The sequence below is a fragment of the Stegodyphus dumicola genome, chromosome 11 (genome assembly GCF_044657685.1).
Source record: "Stegodyphus dumicola isolate Sdum_Otavi_A_Nest chromosome 11, ASM4465768v1".
Taxonomy (NCBI): domain Eukaryota; kingdom Metazoa; phylum Arthropoda; class Arachnida; order Araneae; family Eresidae; genus Stegodyphus; species Stegodyphus dumicola.
Window position 1 is genome coordinate 20,834,104 of NC_140778.1, and position 23,630 is coordinate 20,857,733.

Genomic DNA, 23,630 nt, shown 5'->3' on the forward strand with positions numbered 1-23,630 from the left:
TCCTTGTATTTTAAATTTCCTCGCTTATGAGCAAGCCTCACTTACATTTTGCTAGTATAGTTTAGTAATTTCTGCATGGCAATAATGATAGATATTCCAGATTTTGGACGTTAGTGCATAGTAATTGTTTTCTTTCGTGATAATAAGGTTTGTTTTCGTTGAAACTGATCGTATTATTTGAATAATTACCGCAGTTATAGTTTTTTAATGATAGTGGCTGTGTTAAACTATGATGTGACTCTTTAATTAACGTTTACTTCATCCTGAAGTGTGATTCATACTGCTTAGTATTCAAAGCTTGAAAGCCGATTACTTTTTTCCGTGTAAGCTTTAAGAGTTGTTACTAAATTTCTAACGTGACATGTAACTTCTTCAAGCTATAAATCATTGGATAGCAACAATACAAAAATTTCAGGTAGTTGTAACATACCATCTGTGACCCAGTTTTAGTAATTCCTGTTTAAACATGTTTATGTGATGGGGCAGGCAGTCTTATTTTTGTGAACTATAAGAAATTAATTTTCAGTGAACCTTTATTCGAAATCAAGGCATTCTTAACGTTTCTAATAGCAAGCAGCTGATATGTCACATGAATAATTTGTGTTCATTCTTTTATGAAGAAAAGCACGATATGAAATGCTAAACTAAACCATTTAAAACTACTTTTAACGAAATTTTTGTTTAGCAACCAGTTTTACATTCCTTCAGAGGATGAAATTCATCACGAGATATGTAGCAAGTTATATTAAGAATGTCAGTTACGTTTATCAATATAATGCAGAAATTGCATGCTTTAGGAGGAGGAGGATCTAGGTTCATGGTATGTAACAAGGTAACAAATCATGTTCAAGAGGTAATATTTAAAACAATACATGCATACCCATACTGAACACAAACCTCGTATTTATGAAATTTGTATGATGTCATTTAGTCGAAAAAGTACTTTAAAGATGCATAGGCTAATCCACATTGGAGAGAAAGCTCTTAGATGTGAGGAATCTAGGCATTTAGTTAAAAGACTAATTCAGACAATCATCTGCTTATTCACACAAGAAAATACCTCATGTATGTGAAGTTTATTTAAGAAATCATTAAGTCAAAAGTTCAGTTTATACATGTATGTGCTTACTCACACAAGAGAGAAACCTTATACATGTAAAGTATGTAAGAAGTCCTTTAGTTAGAAGTCTGCATTAAACAGCCATATGCTTATTTACACAGGAGAGAAACCTCCTGTGTGCGAGTTATGTAAGAACTCATTTAGTCATAAACTGCCATATGCTTATTCACACAGGAGAGAAACCTCATGTTTCTGAAGTATGCAAGAAGTCATTTAGTCTGAAGTCTTAGGTAAGCAGCCATATGCTTATTCACACAGGAGAGAAACCTCATGTGTGTGAGGTATGTAACAAGTCATTTAAACAAAAGGCTGATTTAAACAGGCATATGCTTAGTCACACGGGAGAGAAAACTCATGTGTGTGAAGTATGTAAGAAGTCATTTATACGAAAGTGTGATTTAATCAAGCATATGCTTAGTCACACAGGAGAGAAAGCTCATATGTGTGAAGTATGCAAGAAGTCCTTTAGTTTGAAGTCTCATATAAGCAGGCATATGCTTATTCACACAGGAGAGAAACCTTATGTGTGTGAAGTATGTAAAAAGTCCTTTAGTCAGAAGTCTACTTTAAGCAGCCATATGCTTATTCATACAGGAGAGAAACCTCATGTGTGTGAGGTATGTAAGAAGTCCTTTATTCAGAAGTCTCAGATAAGCAGGCATATGCTTATTCACACAGGAGAGAAACCTTATGTGTTTGAGGTATGTAAGAAGTCATTTAAACAAAAGGATGGTTTAAACAAGCATATGCTTACTCACACCGGAGAGAAACCTCATGTGTGTGAAGTATGTAAGAAGTCATTTAATCAGAAGAGTAGTTTAAACACTCATATGCATATTCACACAGGAGAGAAGGCTTGTATATAAAGTATGTATAAGTTCATTTTTACGAGAGGATTATTAAGATATTCACATTGACAGCAGAGGGAAGTCTGTCATGTGTAGAAGAATTCATTTGGACAGCAGAATAATTTGAAAAAATATGCGTAAGCCCTCTGTCTTTTGAGAACATGTTAAATTTTTATTAACATTTTATTTATCAGAGCAGTGAAGATTTGTGTTCGCAGCAAAGAAATCTCATTTTTGCGGTCAGGTCAGTTTAAATCACAACAGTAGTCGGTTAAGAGAGCCATTCAGTGGCAGAATTTTAGATTTAAAGGTATTATACCAGGTGCTATAAAATATATTGCTGATGCTGTGGTCAGGTTTTTGAATTGTCATTTGATACAAATATATCATAATCTAATTTTTTTTAAGCAAAAAACTACATTTATGCAATTTATATCTAAATTGCATTTTTAACTAATGCTGACTTAAAGCTACATTTCCTTATCTATCCTACCTTAAAGAAACTAAAGCTGCTTATACTTACTTTGATTGAAAAATCTTGGATTGTTGCTCTTGTTCAGGATCTGTCATGATGTATTTTGTGTTTCTTCCACCTTTTCCAAAATTTGAGTTTTTGACCCTGGATCTGAATTTTCATAGATTTTCATATCCCTCATATTCAGTGTTGGATCTATTACCTATGCAAATGCACTCTGGTGATCATATGCTTGTTACCACTTTGACATGCTTCTGAGATGGAATTCTGCGGCAGGGCTAAATGCTTCCTCCTATATGTGTACTGTAACTTGTATGTTGTTTGTGCTAAAAAGAATTCAGAATTTATCAATCAAAGCTATTGAATTAATGATAGAGATGCCTTTCTTGTAGCTCTAATGAAATAATATATTAGGTGATTTCTTTATTGTGTTAAAATACTGAAGACCTGCCGCCAAATTACACAGTTCCATTTTCTTACATACTTTTTATCTAATGAAATCTATTATTAGGAAATATTTTCAGTATGACTATCCAGCTGCAATATCAAATGTCTTCAGTGTATAACATTCATAAGCCAGTGTAATGTTATCACATATAATACAGATAAAGGGAAATGAGGTCTCTTAAGATAAAATTCTTTCAAATCCTGGACATACCAAGTAGAGCAATTCCATGTGTGTAAAGTACCTAAGAAGATATTTGAAAAAAATGAATGAATATTGTGGTATTTCGATGCAGGTAAGAAACTTAAATATAGTACATATGTATTCAAAAACTGGGTAGAAGTTAACAATTGGGTGCCCCCCCCTTTTTTTCGATTCCTTTTAAATGATAAGATTGGTGCCAGGAAGGCACAATTTTAAGATGGACGCTACACAAAACCAAAATAAGAAGTCGAAGAATTGCACATATCGCTCAATTTTCACTTAAAAGAATATTGAAGAATTGTACAAACTAGGCATTGCGCACTCCCTTACCTTTGTCCATGTACACATTGATCTATTTTCACTTAAAAAAAAATCAGGAAGCTAATCATCGCCAAAATTGAACAGAATTTGTTGCTAATCGAAGGGCACCCAGTTCGAAACTAGGGCCAGAAACTGTTCTATGTAACTGAACAGAAACTAGTAATATATTGCACTTTGCCACCATTTTTATGGTTTTTAATTCAAGGAAAACCTTTTTCTGGAATCTATAAGATGTGTTTGTAAAGCAGGACTCTCATAGAAATTTGCTGTGTTATTTTAAATTTTATTTCTTGGAATTTATTGAAGTAACTTTGCTGTTCTTCAACCTGTTTATTTTATTTAATAAACCATATTTTTTATAAAATTATAATCATAAATGCTTTTTTATACTTTATTTACAGTCTTAAGGGTAAAAATAGGTAAAAAGTACTGAAATTATGACGATATTAAATTAAAATTTTTTTCAATATAAATATATCAAATTTTATGTTTTAAATGTTTTTTCCCCTTAACGTTATTTAATGTATGTGTTTAATGGTAGTACAAGAGTAATTTTTTAAATGCGTCACTTTCTTTTTTTGGGTTTTCATCCGCAGAGAACCCGTTGGCGGCGTTGCATTTTTACTCGCTAAGCTCGCGGTTCATCGGCGATGAGACGAGCCGCAAATGTGATATTTTGTAAACATAATTTTTAGTGCATGTAAATTCAAGTTAGCAGACAAAACAATATATTAAGCATATGGTAGTAAAAATTCACAGATAATAAGCATGTAGATGTAAAACTAACCTGTTAAACGTGATATACGAAAATTATATTAAATTCAATTTAGCACAGAAAAGAATATATTAAGTATAAGACAATATACAGTCAAAAGTCGTTAATCTGGACTCGTTGGGACTTCGGCGATTCCGGATTATAGATCATCAGTTTAAATCTCGTAAGATAACATGCAGAAATTCTAAAATTAAAAATATGAAACCGTAATTTATGAAATAAAGAACAATTATGATCTAAAGGGTATCAAAATTTACAAAAAAAAAAAAAAAAAAAAAGCTTAATATTTATTTGTTTACTTTATTAAACATTTCTCTCAATGTAAGTTGTTTAAGTTGCTTCATTTTATGTGATAATACTTTCTCTTTAATTCTATAAAAAGACATAATTTCTTGTTCAGTTACAAAGTTCCGCTGTTCAAGTCTCGTTAATTGCTGTGCCGAGAATACCGACTAACTTGTCGATCGAAATTTTTTCGTTTTCACTAACCTGTCACATTCTTCATGTCTTTATCCATTTTTTGCAGCAATTCCACTTTTTGTTTGTTGGACATCGAAACATACTTTCGTTTTGTAGATCCTTTGGAAGTTCCAGCATCGAAAATTCTATTTGACATAATCGAAAGTTCAAGTTTACTTTTATAAAATTGCTCTTACTATCTGCAAAAAATAATAAGCGGGATCCAATTCGAAGATTAAGGAACAACGCAATCATTATTAACATTAACTGAAATAGATAATTAGATAATTTTAGCTTACGCCATCCGTTATACATTAAACGCGCAGGCGAAAACGTATTCTGCACTTGCGCACACACATATGCGCAGTAGTCAAGGTCTTACGCGCACGCGTAAAACGCCTGTCCACATGTGCCAACGCGGCGCATGCGCAGAAAGTTTTTAGCTTTGAGGTCCGGATTATGGGTGTCCGAATTAACTACTTTTGACTGTATAAGCATTTATAACGGAAATAAAAATTCATTTGAAAAATATAAATTAGTATTAATATACTGAAATTAACCTGTTAAACGTGATAAACAAAAAAAAAACAAAAAAAAATCGTCTTAAATTCCAGTTAACACAGAAAACAATATATTCCTTACACCAGCTGTGGTTTGCTAATTTTGATGACCATGGTGATGCATCAAACTATTCTGTCATGTTGGATAATGAATAATCTTTTTTATTTCAACTCAACCATCTATTTATGTCACACTTGCCATCCTCTGAAAGGTTATTGTTAGAAAAGCATTAACAATATATTATCTTGTTAAAATTTTATGCCAGAAAATTGATTTATTCTTATAATTTTAGATGACAATAACCAATAATAAAAATAAAAGCATTACTTAGTAATTTAAATTGCTGGTTCTTAGAGCTGTTAATAATTAAGAACACAACGTGAACAGCCATGTTACAAATTAGCTTCACCCCTCCCGCCGTATTTTCTTCCTTTCATCCCGAACCGAGAACCGGCATCTATCTACGAAAATATTTCTATCTATCCATTGTTAAAAAATTCAGAAAAAATAACAATAAGAGAAGAATAATATAAATCTGCAAATGCGAACAACGACAGTGATAATTCAACAAAATGAACGCGAGAGGAATGGTTGCAAACTTCGAACAAGCGAATAGGATAAATCCGCTGGGTTACCAGGTTTGAACTATTATCGCCAAAGTTGGCGATGTTTACATTTACCGGGTTCTCTGCGGAAGTGCTTCCCTTTTTTTTTTTTTTTTTTTAATATTTAGCACTTCAAGCATAATATCTAGTCAGTAACTTTTAAAATGTATGCATGTAAGTTTATTGTTGCATAGACATAAGATATTTTTCATGATATCCTCATGAATTGAATGTAAAAAATACATACGCAGCATGCATATAATTCAGTATTCTGTGCAACTTTGTATGCATAAAGTAAGATTCAACCGTTTAGATATAAATATGGAAGCACTTCCGCAGAGAACCCGGTAAATGTAAACATTGCCAACTTTGGCGATAATAGTTCTAACTTGGTAACCCATCGGATTTATCCCATTTGCTTATTCGAAGTTTGCAACCATTCCTCTTGCGTTTATTTTGTTGAATTAAGACTGTCGTTGTTCGCATTTGCAGATTTTTATTATTCTTCTCCTCTTATTTATTATTATTTTTTCTGAATTTTTTAACAACGAATAGATAGAAATATTTTCGTAGATAGATGCCAGTTCTCGGTTCAGGATGAAAGGAGGGGTGAATGCTAATTTGTAACACGGCTGTTCACGTTGTGTTCTTAATTATTAACAGCTCTAAGAACCATGAGTCTAAAATAATTTGTTTTCGTAGACCGCAAAAATGTGCATGTGCATTTTAAATAATTAAGTAATGCTTTTATTTTTATTATTGGTTATTATCATCTAAAATTATGAGAATAAAGCAATTTTTATGGCATAAAATTTTAACAAGATAATATATTGTTAATGCTTTTCTAACAATAACCTTTCAGAGGATGGCAGGTGTGGCATAAATAGATGATTAAATTGAAATAAAAAAATATTGATTATCTAAGATGACAGAATAGTTTGATGCATCGCCATGGTCATAAAAATTAGCAAACAACTGCTGGTGTAAGGAATATATTGTTTTCTGTGTTAACTGGAATTTAAGACAAATTTTTTTCGTATATCACGTTTAACCAGTTAATTTCAGTATATTAATACTAATTTATATTTTTTAAATGAATTTTTATTCCCGTTATAAATGCTTATATATTGTCTTATGCTTAATAATATATTCTTTTCTGTGCTAACTTGAATTTAATACAAATTTATTTTCGTATATCACATTTAACCCTTTAGTTTTACATCTACATGCATATTATCTGTGAATTTTTACTACCATATGCTTAATATATTGTTTTATTTGCTAACTTGAATTTACATTCACTAAAAATCACGTTTACAAAATATCACGTTTACGGCTCGGCTCATACTCGATGAACAGCAAGATTGGCGAGTGAGAATGCTACGGCGCTAACGGGTTCTCTGCGGATGAAAGCCCATAAATATTAGGTATTCATCAGGTATCGGGAACAGATACAGAAATGTATGCATTCATACATAAATTTCTAAATCCTGTCCCCCCAGTAACAGAAGAGGGGAACCAAATATTAATTAAAATGGCATTAGTCTCATTTATGTCGTTAATGCTGAAATACTTCCCTTGCTTTTACTAACTCAGACATCTCATTTGTGATATTGCATTTTTTGTTGTCAAAAATGCCATTGGCTAATCAGCAGGGTTCTAAGCATACTGTCAGCAGGAAGTACATGTTATTGAGCATAAATGTGTCTAATCTTTCGGTTGATCTTTGGATTATGGTAACTTGGCGATTTTTTGACGACCAACTCTGCTACAGCAACCCTCTTTTTTTTTCGCCACCATTTTGTCTTCACGAAGTAAAGACATGTTTGTTTTTTTTTTATTTACTGAACAATTTTTCCAACAATCTACTAGCCGAATTACAATTATGCTAGAAATTTTATGTAACAAAACTGCTTAATAATGACAAATATTAACTGCAGAATTGGGAAAAAGTGATTATCGCAAACTCTTTGCGCGTTTTTCAGAATAGCACATACACATAAACTATTTACACGTCGACTTATTTTTACTTAAAAAAACATCACAGAATTGCACAAAAATTGCATTGCACACACTTTTAACTTTATCCATCTACACTGCTATTTTCTCATAAATTACAAAAATTTGCACGAAAAATGCAAAAAAATTCTTTGAATCTTTAAACTTGGTAAAAAGCGCATATATAAAATTACCTGATCGCGAAAAAATATCTACCCTTTCCAAGGATGAACATTTCCACGTATAAAATAAATAAAATATCTAAAAACTTTTACCTCTAAATTATCTATTATATTATAAACGTCACCAACGAATTCATACTGCAAACATTACAAATGGTTACAAATACTCAGTGTCAAATATTTAAATTATTTCCATACACGTTTATTTCAAATGAAACGTATGCCAAATTCCTACAAACATAAAATTCACAAAATAACTATTATTTAATAAAATATCACTAAATCATGTACACATCGACTTATTTTTACTTAAAAAAACATCCCAGAATTGCACAAAAATGGCATTGCGCACACTCTTCACTATATCCATGTACACTGCTTTTTTCTCATAAATTAGAAAAATTTCACGAAAATGCATGAAAATATTCAACGTATTCTACTCAAACGTATTCCAAAATACTACAAACATATAACTCACAAAATCACGATCATTAAATTAAAATATAATTAAATTATAAAACACTACTTAAAATATAAATAAGCACATACATTAAATTAATAAAAATTAGATTACAATCCTAATTACTTTAAACTAAATCATAGCTAATAACAATTTTCCAATAATATCATATTAATTTATTTATTCCTTACATTTAGAACAATGCTTAGAAATAATATCCTCAAATGATTAAAAATACTAACTTACCTAATCTTCAGAATCTTCATTACGTGGCACGCACACTTCCACTATTTCACACAACACAATGAAGCTTAATACAAAATAATATAGTACTACAGTTTTCGGAATTCCCCCCCCCTTTTCGGATTAGAGAACTGTAATTCGTCCATTAATGTCACATGACATATCTCATGATCTCTCATTTCCCTCACACAAAATAATGCGTAATCGGAACTGAGTATTTCTCACATTATTACCAAAGTCTTAGGTAGTAACCTTTATCACCTCCAAAATGTCGCCAAACTACCAGTTACCATATTCCGAAGATCAGCCAATCTTTCTTCTTAAACATGTTATTTGGCAAAAGCAGTGTGGCATAAAGCATATGGAAGTTATATTTATATTTATGCCAGAAAAGAAAAAATAACCTAATATTAAGCATAACATCAGCAGAAAATAATGATTTTAAACATGTATAAGTCTCATTTAGCTCATTAAAAATGCTACTTAGTGAATATGCACTAAAGCTAGGAGGGAAAGAATATTACCGTATTTGACGGCATATAAGACGTACTTTTTTTTCTCAGTTTGGTCTCAAAAAATTTTACTTGCGTCTTATATGTGAAGGACACAGGTTAACTTCAATACTGAATGCTATTTTTAGCCCGGATAAAGGTTTAAACACACATAACTTTCTCTACATCTGCCATAATTATTTTGCGCATGCGTGAAATATCTGTCGCCAAAAAGCGCCAAAGCTCGAAGCTGATGTCGAAGTTCGACAGTCACATTACATCTCTGGATTGCTTGCCATTAATTCATTTATTCATTCTTGAAATTTACATATAATGTTTAAAATAGCTTGCCGTTTGTTAATTTTCCTTAATAAAAATATGTTTGCTAATTGCATTCAATGATTGTTTACTTGGCTTTTACGAAACTTGAGAACTAAAAGAAACCATATTTTAAGTTATTGTGGGATCGCTCTGTCGTGCAAACTATTCAAACTTTTTTTCCTTGTGTGTGGCCTTCTAAATAAGGGTGCGTCTTATATGCCATCAAATCTGGTAAGTGTATGTAAATAAAATTTGCCTTGTTAAAAATAAAATTTATTACAGATCAAAGTCCGAAATTCGGACGACCATTATCCGAAGTGATCTAAAATCTGGACCTTAAAGCCACCAACGTTTTCGCATAGGCTTTTACGCATGCGCATTTGATTTCCCCTTCTGCGCATAATAAAACATCTGGAGAGTCCTTATTATTATTTTCATTTCGACACTAAATAAAATGCCTTGTTATTAAAGAAGCCATCAGTTTAACATAAATTTGTATGATCAGTAATTTGGCTCCTTTGTTGCATATCTGCTTGGCATACATCTCCAACCGAAACATTCCACATAAATACATCATTGATCTGACGCCATCCTGGAGAATCATTATTTGTTATATTTTCCTTTCATCACCGTATGTTTATCAAAACATGACAACTTGAGTAATGACTCATATAGCAATGCCTAAACATTTTTTTATGTTAGTAATTGAATAATAAAGGAATATGGTAACCTTTTATGTTGACATTATGCTTGGTGGGGATTACAGATTTAAGTTAAATGAGCTAAAAAATGTTGACAAGGAAGAAGATACCAAAAATTTATGCTAAAAATAGATTTTGTTGATGATACTCATAGACCAAAAGATTACATTTAGGACTATTTAAATTAAGGGTACTATTTCATTTTGAGGACCGTAAAAAATTGCAGCGAAAATGTATGCGCTGATTTCAGATTGCGTAAGTTTAGATATTTCTAAAGATGCCAATAAAATACTAGTTTAATTTTTAAACCTTTTTTTGATATCCTATATATGTAACAATTTGGGAATTACCCATGATGAAAAGTCTCCAATAGAATTTTTTCAAAGAAAAGGCATCATTCATTATAGAAAATTATGTTGTAATAACCAGAGTTGAAATTACGCTTTAGCGATAACTCGGTAGCGAAATAGTGATGTAGGAATCCTTTCAGTTATGTTTAGCCTTTTTTTTTTATAAATTATTATAATGATTTGAAATAGTTATTTACTCTTATGCTTCCATTCAGTTATGTCTAGCCTTTTTTATATAAATTATAATAATAAAAATTATATGAAATTAACCTTTCATCTAAATTAAAACATCAATCTTAGATACTTATTTACTATTATAATTCCTTTCTTGCGTTAGGGTTGCCGCCATTATTTTTGGCAGCACTGGCATCAACAATAGTTTGGCGATTTTTTAACGGTCCTCAAAATGGAAGAGTACCAAATTAAGAATAACAGATTTGTTATTCATGTAAGCCCAGAACCAGTGTCAGAGCTCATATGGCAGCATCAAGTCGCAGAATTTAGGACCCATAGAGACTGCATGAGGCGTTAAGATATCTAGCGCCGGCTCTCAATAAGGTTGCAATCACTTTAAGTATATGGTGGGTATTTATTTATTCAGAACTCTGCCTTAAACATGTGCAAGAAATAGACATAAATATAATAAATAATTAATACAATTCAGGCTTAATTGTCTCCATACACGATAGAAGCAAGATAAAATTTAACGGCCAAATATGTATAGTGAAGGATAGCTAACTTTGATGATGATAGCCACTAATTGTAAAGGTTTTCGGATATTGTAAACAAAGGTGAAATTTTCCAATTAATGGATTTTGTAAAGAAATATGGAGAAGCGGTATTAAATGAAGATGATAAAAAAGAAGTTTTTCATTGTCATGACAATGCTTCTCAATCATCAATCAATTAATGAATGGCAAAATTTGTAGTATAGTTCTAGATCCAGAAAATAGCGCTACAGGAAGTGAAAAAAGTGACAGAGAAGTTACTGAAAACGAGATATTTTTAATTTTGTAATTTCTACATGCCATCTTACTAGATTTCGTCAAAGTCGCAACGAGTGCAGATTTCGGGCTTTGTACTGTACATGTAAATTTAAGTTAGGAAAAAAAGCAAAACAATATGTAATTAAAAATTACCATCAAAATAAATGTTATTTATGGAAATCGATTTGAATAATTCTGTATTTGCAAAACAGTTACAAATATTTGTATACAAACAGCAATATTTCATTTGCCTATTATTAGATTTCTGTGGCCCTTTTTCTGAAAACAGAACCGTTAAGAATACGGTCAGAAGTCGTTAATTCGGACGCCCATAATCCGGAATGATCTATAATCCGGACCTCAAAGCTACAAACTTTCTGCACATGCATCGCGTTGACGCATGTGCATAGGCATTTACGTGTGCGCATAAGACCTTTACGGCTGCATGCGCGTTTAATGTATAATGGATGGTATAAGCTAAGCTAAAATTATCTATTTCAGTTAATGTTGCAGATTGTGTTGTTCCTTAATCTTTTAATTGGATCCAGCTTATTATTTTTTGCAGCAATTTTATACAAGTAAGCTTGAACTTCCGATTATCTCAAAAAGAATTTCCGATTCTGGAGCTGCCAAAGGATCTACAAAGCGAAAGGTTCATTTTTTAACAGAGTGTACTTATGGTGCTTTTTTTTATGGCATGAGTACGGATCGAGCTATTACAAGTTACTAGGACTGCATATGGTTAGCGTGGTTGCATTACAGTAAAGATAAATATTAGGTATACGTGGGAAAAAAACGCTTCAGCTGAGCATGAGCTCATATGATATGATAGCAATGTAGGTAGAAGTGCGTGCCTACATTGCTATGGAATGCTGAAGTTATACGTACCATGTCTCAGCACCTGTGTTATTACATTTTTCCTGTAAATTTGTGGGATTTAGTAAACCATGATATTTAATAAAGATTATATTTAGTTGAAAGTGAACAATAAAATAATAATTCTTTCTAATTTAATAATGACCATTCTTAGTTTAGCTTATATAGTTCAGTATTAATAACTCTGCAACTATAACATGTATTGTATATATTTACCTATTAAATAATTCTGTTAAGATATGTATTGTTTCTTAAAAATATTAAATGGATGTACAAAAGTTAATAATTTATTCATTTTAATAATTTTTATTTAACCCATCCCTCATTTTATCTTCCTTTGCCTCTGTTGTCTAGTTGTAACATATACTAACATTTGCCAAGTGTGATATACGGTCAAAAGTCGTTAATCTGGACTCGTCGGGACTTCGGCGATTCCGGATTATAGATCATCAGTTTAAATCTGGTTAGATGGCATGCAGAAATTATAAAATTAAAAATATGAAACCGTAATTTATGAAATAAAGAACAATTATGATCTAAAGGGTATCAAAATTTACGAAAAAAAAAAGCTTAATATTTATTTGTTTACTTTATTAAACATTTCTTTCAATGTAAGTTGTTTAAGTTGCTTCGTTTTTTATGTGATAATACATTCTCTTTAATTCTATAAACAGACATAATTTCTTGTTCAGTTACAAAGTTCCGCTGTTCAAGTCCTATACATGCTGTGTCAATCGAAATTTTTTCGTTTTCAATAACCTCTGTCACTTTCTTCGCTATCGGAAGCGAATTATAATGACGAGGAATTTGATTTAAATCATATCAAAGACGGAGGTTCTACTTTGGTAGACGGTTGCACGGATTTTGGCGATTTTCCTTTGGCGAGTAATACAACTTATGGTAAACCCATGGCTGGATAAGTTATTTATGGTAACCGATACTTTGTTGTCATTTTATTTAAAAAATAATGCGTTTTATAGTGCATAAATTTCGTGTTTAAAATATTATTCATGGCTTTTAAATATTAAAAATCAATTTAATTTTGCATTTTTATTTGAAATAAAAATTTTATTGTTTATCATATTTTATGAAATTTTATGTTGTGGATGATGTAATCAATGACGTCACCTTACTTTAAAAGTAATTCGTTTTAATATGTATAAATTTAATCTAACGTTTTAAGCATTATTTATGGCTGTTAAATATTAAAATACAATTTAATTTTGCATTTTTTTAAAAATGATTTTATTATGTATGAATTTTTAAATAATTTTAATTCTAGCCGTGATGTAATAAGCTCTCTGATTGGTTATAGAATATTTGTGCATTAACGAGCTGTAATCAGCTCCCTGATTGGTTACTGACAATTTGTGCATTTCCACGCCGTTTTAAAATTTAATTCATATCTTCGAATTCATTCAAAGATGTTATCTAAATTATGATTCTGATTTTTTTTGTGGTACTTATCAATAAACAACAGGTTAAATACTCAAAAAAATGTAAGTACATATTTTTCTTTTATTTTATAATTGTATACTTCAATTTTTGTTAAAAAAATTAATACACTATTTTCAGAAATTGCTGAGATAATTATTGTCCATATGTTTTAATGTTAATTATATTCTATATAACGTATTTTAAAATATTTGAATTTAATAATATTCTAATTCTTTTAAATGTTGGTATGATGGTTTTTAATTCGATATTCAATTTCAGTAATATTTTAATCTAATTAAACGTTGGCCCAATGTTTTTATAGCGGTGTTTTTATTCTCTTCTTTGCTATATGAAAGTAATAATAACCTTACTTTAGTATTTTGTACTCATAGTAAATGTACTTATTTACACTTATAACTTATAACTCATCTTAAAAAACGACATTTTCAACAAAAACTTAATCCATTACTTTTAACGATATTTATTTATTTATTTATTTTTTAAGTTTCGAATACTTTACTATGCATAAAAACAGCGTTTTTCAAGATGGCTGACGTTTGTAAAAACCGCGCCAACTTAAATCGCCAAAAATCCATGCAACCGTCTACCAAAGTAGCACCAAGACGGAGTACATCGTGATGAAATACTATATTTAGTAAGAAATTATAAGCCAAATAAAATAAAAACATCTGCCCTGAAAATAAGGATAGTGCTGACAGATCAACTTCCAATTAATTGCACGCCGCGGCGTTAAAGATAAACAAAGTTTAGATAAACAAACGTTAAAGTTTAGATAAACAAAGGATATGCCTTTATCCATTTTTTTGTAGCAATTCCACTTTTTGTTTAATGAACTTCGAAACATACTTTCGCTTTGTAGCCTTTACATATTGATAAATATATATCAGAAATTCTATTTGACATAATCGAAAGTTCAAGCTTACTTTTATAAAATTGCTCTAACAGTCTGCAAAAAATAATAAGCCGGATCCAATTCGAAGATTAAGGAACAACGCAATCTGCAACATTAACTGAAATAAATAATTAGATAATTTTAACTTAGCTTATACCATCCGTTATACATTAAACGCACACTGGTAAACGTATTTTGCGCACGCGCACAAGCATATTCGTTATATCTTTTATCATGTAAGAAATGTTAATCAGAAGTAACATAGTTAGGTAATATATTTTGAAAGATCATTTTAAGTAATTATGTCATTTATAAGTGTTAGGTTTATTTTAGATTTTAACATATACTTGGGTAATTAAGTATTACCATCCCTTCAATAACAGACTTAAATAAATTATAAATACAGTCAAAAGTCGTTAATTCAGACACCCATAATTCGCAATGATCTATAATCCGGACCTCAAAGCTAAAAACTTTCTGCGCATAGGCGTTTATGCGTGCGCGTAAGCCCTCTTACGATTGCGCATTTGCGTGTGCGCAAGCGCAGAATACGTTTTCGCATGCGCGTTTTATGTATAACGGACGGTGTAAGCTAAAATTATCTAATTATCTATTTCAGTTAATGTTGACGATTGCGTTGTTCCTTAATTTTCGAATTGGATCTGGCTTATTATTTTTTGCAGACTGTAAGAGCAATACTATAAAAGTAAACTTGAACTTTCGATTATGTCAAATAGAATTTTTGATTCTGGAGCTCCCAAAGGATCGTACAAAATGAAAGTATGTTTCGATGTCCATCAAACAAAAAGTGGAATTGCTGCAAAATGGATAAAGACATGAAGAATGTGACAGAGAGGTTACTGAAAACAAAAAAAATTTCGATTGACAAGTTAGTCGGTATTCTCGGGACAGCAATTAACGGGACTTGAACAGCGGAACTTTGTAAGTGAACAAAAAATTATGTCCGTTTATAGAATTAAAGAGAAAGTATTATCACATAAAACGAAGCAACTTAAACAACTTACATTGAAAGAAATGTTTAATAAAGTAAAATAAATATTCAGCTTTTTTTTTTTTTTTTTTTTTTTTTTTTTTTGTAAATTTTGATACCGTTTAGATCATAATTGTTCTTTATTTCATAAGTTACAGTTTCATATTTTTAATTTTAGAATTTCTACATGCCATCTTACGCGATTTAAACTGATGATCTATAATCCGGAAAAATCGATAATCCGGAATCGCCGAAGTCCCGATTAACGACTTTTGACTGTATATCTTTTCTTACTTAGCCATAAGTAATTATCATTTCTGTAACTTTTTGTTCATTAAGAGACTGTTAGTTTTCACACTTTAAAAATTCTATAATTTAATAACTTGCCCTAATAAGACATAAAAGGTATATTTTATAACACAAAATGATAGTGTTCCTTTTAAAAACTGTTATTAGAAATGTAGGTACTTTTTTTCTGTTATATGAGCACTGCAATAAAACAGTCAAAATATGTGATAACTTGCTGAAGATAGCAACAATGTGATCAGCTAAAACAATGTGATCAGCTAAGTCATCTTGGTTTTATGAATGAACTAAGCCAAATATTCATGTGTTATTATTTATTTATTACACTTTCTTATTCTCTTTAAATAAATATAATTTACATGCCGTACAGCTTGGATTGTGCATTTTTCCAATACTAACCGTAGTCTTTGTGCATTGGACTGTCATATATCATCATTTGTAATGAAATCTAGAAAATGTTCCTTTTGATATCATTTCAAAACAGATGTATTTTATTTTCCAGTCCTCTGTGAAAGCATGCAGAACCTATTTATCGGGCCTTGTTTGACATTCTCATTCTGAGCATATGCCACAGAAATTTTAAAAATTATGCGCAATGTTCCATCGATTTAATTTAATGTCTGCTGGACTTGTTTTCGGCTGTACCAAGCAGCATTTCTTACAAAATGTTGTTCAGACAATGAACATCGTTGAAAAAGAAATGCAATTTTTTATATCCTGTATAGCAGGGCTTTTTACTGACTGCTGTTAGAGATATAGTACAAAGTCATTTGTGAGCAGATCTAGAATATTTTTGACATTGGCAATTTCTGATTTGGGATTTTCCTGCATCTTAAGTTTAAATCCAGTAAGATGTTAATCATAAAATTAAAAATATGAAATGGTGATTTATGAAATAACAAAGCATGTATGACCTAAACGGAATCAAAATGTACAAAAACGAAAAGCTCAGTATTTATTTGTTTGTTTTATTAAGCGTTTATTTCAATGTAATTTGTTTAATTTTATGTGCTAACGCTTTCTCTTTAATTCTACAGATAGAAATTCTGCCTCGGATTAAAAAAAAAAAAAAATTGAGGAGGAAGCAGTGAAATTATACAGAATAATTGGATTCCTCATAGCTGAAGATTTTGTAAAAATAATTCTGAAGTGATGTGTTTTATCAATTACGATACACCAAAAGAAAGTTTCAATCTTAGATCTTGCCCAGAAAAAAAAGTCTCAGATCTCGCACTTGGTTTGAAGGATCGCATCTAAATTTCCTTAGAGCTGTAAAATTCATGTAACACTGGTACCAAGGACTGACCTCAGTTGAGTTTTGTAATATGCAATACGGTTGTTGATTGGAGATGTTATATGCGAAAATTTTTTTAACCATTTTATATCTAGGTATGTCTTATGCTTATTTCTGAAGTGTGTTAATAAATGTTATTTTATCAAATTCTAGTTGATTTCTCATGTAAACGACAACAGTGAACAATCTTAAATGTTGAAATTATTTCTTACAAATTCTAATTTTTATGAAATTCTTAAAAAATATATAGAAGCATTTATCATGCCAGCATATTGGAGTAATGGCAATGGTATGGACATTAAACAGGTTAAGAAAATTCTTAACCTTTTCGTGACGGCGCACCTTTGTTTGTTTAAGACGCTCATGCGGGACGGAAGAGAATCGAAGGCAGTCACCGTCAGGACGGAGGTTTTGCACCTAAATTTTATAACAAAAATCAGAAAAACAGAAGTTTCGCTTGTAGCATCGTAATTTTTGGTATCATTTTAGATTATTACTTGAGCTCTTATATATGTTAAAATTAGCCCTTAAAACATTTTTTCTTTATTTTACATGAAAATATACTTAAAAAATTGCTTATCTTCTAAAATAATTTTCGGAAGCGCTATTCAAATTATTCCAAAGTTTTAATTGATAAAATCCATCAATAAAGTTTAAAATTAATGAAAAGAACACAATAAAGACTATTTACAGTAAGAAGTAACAAAATTTAAAATGAAAACGAGTGTGGTAAATCTCAAAGCACAGATAAGTATCCCTTTGTAACTCTTAGAAAAAGTATCCCTTTGTAACTCTTAGAAAAAGTATCCCTTTTTAACTCTTTAGAAAATGAATCAGTACTCTCATTTGCATTAGTAAGTGGTTCACTAACCATACTAGGGTATTCTTCCTCTGATAAATAGCTCCTTCCGGCCATAATAGACTGGAGGTGAAGCTTTCCTAAGTAAAAAAAGAAGGAACGGAAATATATCTGAAGGCAACGTAAAAAACTCCACACAGTAACCCTAAAAGTCCGTACATAGTACAGGCAAAAAATAGAATAAAAAAATAAATTGGATATAAATCAGATACGAGAATGTTTTCATCAGCACACAGCGATTTAAAGAGCCCACATCTGTTTTCTCTTTCCCTCCGCCCCCCACTCTCGAACAGCTGATGAATAAAATACCAAAGTCAAGCAGAATATATAAAACTCAAGGTCAGGAACCTAAACTGTGTTCATTTCAAAAGTAATGGACACAGGATGCCATCTAGTGGCCTTCAGAAGAACATTCCACCTTAAAATGCGTATACGCATCATCCGTCCTCTGAATGCGATCTTTACTGATGCGTGGATGGGACACCCGGCTGTAAGAGACGTTCTTAGGGAATGCGTATATGGGATGCCCCTCCTGAAAGGGTTAATCGATATAAGATTTACAATATAGAAGCATTTAGTGCAAAAGAAAAATTATTTCTAATGTGTCAGCTAAGCAATTTGACAATTGTAGCGTTTAAATATTAATTACATTGGCAAAATGACAATTTTATGTGCTACCTCTCCTGCAAGAAATAAGACTTGTTTTTAATACACCATACGTTTGGCATATTGTTGCTATTTTAGGTTATGTGCTATTAATATGCACTACGCACTTACAGGAAACAACTATCTTAAAATGTAAAATTTAAAAATTATGGCAATTATTTTAATTAATAGTGTCAAGCTGATATAATTACAGAACAATTTTCAAATTTTAATTAAAATCAGATTTTTTTAATACATAATGAAAGCAATCTTTCAATGAACATTTTTATAAACAAAATGGTATAAATCAAAGAACTATTTACCATTAATTTAAATGGAAAAACGTTCTTGAATTTTTAAAAAAAAAAATTCAAATTATACTTACAAATTAAAATTACTAAAATATAAAAATCATGTAATATAGTCTAATTAATATGTTATTAATTAGCATTTAAAAGCCCAGCAAGGGCATTATAATTACAGGTGGTTGTGTAATGATTATCTTTGGTATCCTGAGTTGTCAAAGATCTGATAGTAAGAGATGCAATTTTTTTTATGCAGAAAGAAAAACGAGGATCATTTAGTAGTTAGTATCTTAACCATTTCTTGACATTGTATTGTTTCTATGATTTCTATGCCTGTTTGCTCATAACACTGGCAATTCACAGGTTTATATTGTGTTATGGTTAGCATAAATATATTCAATAAACAAAAAAACAAAAAAAAATTTTTTTATACATGATCAAAGCATTTTGAAAAAACTGTGTTTGATCAGTATACTTTCTTAAAATTAAGGCCTACATTTTTGCAGTCATTACATTAAATAAAAATATTAAATAATTTCACATTTTCATTCTAGAAAAATGAAAATCCATGCTTTCTCTTATAACCCTTAGTTCTTTCTGACAGTAAATTTAAGAACTTTCTAAAAGAGAAGTGCCAGAAAGGATTTAGTTGTTATAGTAATATAATTCGGGAAAAACAAATTTTCAAATATTAAAAATATTTATTAATCCTAAATATTTATTTTTAATATTTAGGGATTCCGTGGGCTTTCTACTAAAAATACAGAACTTGCCATTGTTCAGACATAATTTCATTTTTTCTTTCAAATTATTCAGGTCACATAAGAGATTTTTGAAGAAAGAACAAACAAACAAACAAAAAAATGAGTACCACATATATTTTTGTTTTGATGCACTGTATTCATATGATAAATCTGTATTTATTTTTAAAAGTTTAAAATTAAAGGAGTCCAGGTTAAATTTCTCTTCAATTTGTGGCATTTCTGTATACAGTCAAAAGTCTTTAATCCGGACTCGTCGGGACTTCAGCGATTCCGGATTATCGGTTTTTCCGGATTATAGATCATCAGTTTAAATCTGGTAAGATGGCATGCAGAAATTATAAATTAAAAATATGAAACCATAATTTATGAAATAAAGAGCAATTATGATCTGAAGGGTATCAAAATTTACAAAAAACGCTTACTATTCTTTTGTTTACTTTATTAAACATTTCTTTCAATGCGCGCATGCGTAAAGCATACATTACGCATAGTCGAAATTAGAAAATTGCAACCAGAAAACTATTTGATGTGTATTCGTGATATTTATGACGAGGAATTTGATTTAAATCATATCAAAGACGGAGTGCATCGAGATGAAATACTACATTTAGTAAGGAATTATAAGCCAAATAAAATAAAAGCATCTGCCCTTAAGGTAAGGATAGTGCTGACAGATCAACTTCCAGTTCATTCCGACCCCCCCCCTTCCCGCAGAGCAGCGTGAAATTGATAAACAGATTTCGGAATGGTTAGAGAAACAAAGGATATGCCTTTATCAATTTTTTGCAGCAATTCCACTTTTTGTTTGATGGACTCGAAACATGCTTTCGCTTTGGAGATCCTTTGGCAGCTCCAGAATCGGAAATTCTTTTTGACATAATCCAAAGTTCAAGCTTACTTTTATAAAATTGCTCTAACAGTCTGCAAAAAATAATAAGCCGGATCCAATTAGAAGATTAAGGAACAACGCTATCTGCAACATTAACTGAAAAAGATATTTAGATAATTTTAGCCTAGCTTATACCGTCCGTTATACATTAAACGTGCATGCGTAAACGTATTATGCGCATGCATAAATGTATTATACGCTATGCATGCGCAGAAAGTTTGTAGCTTTAAGGTCCGGATTAAAGACTTTGTACTGTATATGTTTCTGGTGATATTTTTATTTTAATGTTTGAATTTATGCCGAGTCAGAATACATAAAGCAAAAAGTGCATATACCTGTGAGAATCTCTGTTAAAGGATTAAAATATGAAAATACAGCCTTTTTTCATTGCAATAAAAAATTCAACCAACTTGGTTGAAACTAGAAAATCTGTGATTGAGGTTGAGCTTTTATCGAAAAGTTTGTTTCATTTTTTATCATCACACCACATGGTATAACATAATTGTTCCTTATTGTGTAAATGAAATATTTCCACGAATTTAAAAAAAGTTCCTCTGTGTGAAATGAGTATTAAGGTCTTTTAAGTAAATTCAAATTTGTTTCATTCAAATAATTTTCAAAACTGGTAAAAATATCCCAGAGATTTGTAAAATAATAATAATAATTCGTAATTGTCTCCCAAATCCTTCTCTTGTAAACACTTGTATGGTAAAAAATCTGAAAATATTAGTTTGTATAATGTTTGAATATAATCAAATAGATATTTATTGAAATTCTATTTGATTATATTCAAACATTATACAAACTAATATTTTCAGATTTTTTATTGTTTTTTTAATTCTAAGGAGTTTATATTCATAATGTATATTTTAGTATCTATAATCAGAATTGCCTAAATCAAGCTTATGTTTGTTTGTCCCTTCATAATAAATGATGGGCAACGAAAATAAGCTTGTTTTAGTACCAGACAGATTGAAGGAAAACCAGCACCTGTATATCTAGGTGGGTACTTTAAGTATTGCTGGGCTTTGCTAAGTACTAAGCTTATGGATGGAATTTTGAAGAAGAATGCTCTGAATGTGGTCAAAAAGTCTCCTACCACCTACCTCTCAAGGATTTCGCCTCACCTTCTGCTTTTAGTGCTCCTTGCTAAACAACCATTACACTCTTACATTACAACATCCATGCCTTCTTTGGGATTTGAACTCGAACCTTTTGGTATGGTAGGCAGCATCATTAACTACTATCCTGTCTGGGTGCTACAGCATAGTGTTGCTATAATGGAAGATGTCTTGTTCTATGAAGACATGAAAACAATCACAAAAGAAAAAGATGCCTTTCTTCATGTGAAGGACTTCTTTGTGAAGTATGACTTAATGCTCTTTTGTCAATCAAAACAAAATTCAGAAATCGCTTGGATGCACAAGCAGATATGAGAAATGCTATTAGCAATAAAGTGCTACAATTTGAAAAAAAAATATATATCCTATACACAGGAACAGAAATAGTTATTAATTATTGTTTTCAAAAATTTATGCAAATATTAACTTTTGTAATATTTTTTTAGTTCCATGTTTCATTTTTGTTTATTATTAAAAATTGATTACATAACTTTTCTTTTTCCTCCCTAGAAACTTTGTTAGGGCCTGCAAGTACATAACAATTTTTTAGAACTGCTAGACATGGAAAAGTTTGGGAACCTGTCTCTTAGAAGATGATATTGTGAAGTTCAATTTTGAACTAATAAAGAATACTGTATATGTATAAATAAAAAAATCTAATATCTATGTGAATATGTTTCCAACCTGTTTCTGAATATACTATATATATATTTACATAATACACTTGAAAAAGGGAAGATAACTAAAGTTTTCATTTAATAAACTAAATATAGTTACATGTAGGAGTAGTGTTTGAGAGTGTCTGGAACCACCTTTCTGTTCAGTGCGCGCTCAGGCGCGGTAGGGATTCTTAATGGTACTATCGAGTCGGGCTGAGTGTTTGCTAATAATTTCATTTCAAATAATTCTTGGTGTCACAGCATTCAATACTGTATGGCTTATTGCCAGGTCCGAACTATTTTAATCTTTATGGCATGGTAGGCAGCCAGATTCGTGCACAACAAAATATCGCAGATCTGGAGGGACAACTGATGAATGCTTGGCAGAATGTGTCGCAGGATGACATTAGAAACCTCTACCACTCCTTGCATCGACGAATTCAAGCATGCATTGCCGCCACAGGCGGTTCGACCAACTACTAACTTGAAAACTCAATGGGTGATTGTGAGCCATGAACAGGTACTATAATCTTGACCTTTTAATCAGTTTATTATCTGTGTATGAGTTATACATATATTAAATTTCATCAAAAACAACCGCTTCCTTCGTGGTGCTTCGATTTTTTGCAAAAGAGTGTAGTTTGTGTTCCGAAGTATGCTCTTCAATCAATTTGAGACCAATCATGCATGGTGACTAAGCGTAGACTCATAGGCTTCCATCCTATTTTCATTTCTGTATTCTCATTCCTCTTGCGTGTTTTATGATGATCATATAATTTTTTAAATGCACACAGCTGATGGTTAAAGTACTCTGCTTTTGGGCGTTAAAATTTCTACATCTTCATATATGGATAATTCCATCATGATGGCTGACGCAGAACCGAGTTTCATCATGATACTGAAGCAGAACCTCTAAAAAGAGGATGTGGTGGCACTCTTGGGTCCAATATCGTCGTTCGTCAATCTACTGGTAAGTACGCCTCTCTACTACGTCAATCTACGGTCTCTGCTGCGTCATCAATTGAA

The 23,630-nt window shown here is 31.1% G+C and overlaps 1 protein-coding gene across 1 annotated transcript; it reads left to right on the top strand.

Moving 5' to 3' along the window:
• The first annotated feature begins 80 nt into the window (after positions 1 to 80).
• On the top strand, positions 81 to 17,509 carry LOC146993834 (uncharacterized). The gene is made up of 2 exons (XM_085826567.1): positions 81 to 3,183; positions 17,106 to 17,509. The coding sequence occupies exon 1, from the start codon at positions 1,363 to 1,365 to the stop codon at positions 1,984 to 1,986; it is 624 nt and encodes a 207-aa protein (XP_085682693.1). The 5' UTR covers positions 81 to 1,362; the 3' UTR covers positions 1,987 to 3,183; positions 17,106 to 17,509.
• The last annotated feature ends 6,121 nt before the right edge of the window (positions 17,510 to 23,630 follow it).

What these genes read in the sequence shown, in the direction of transcription:
- LOC146993834 (XM_085826567.1), top strand. Translation starts at nt 1,363, where the DNA reads ATGCTTATTCACACAGGAGAGAAACCTCATGTGTGTGAGGTATGTAAC.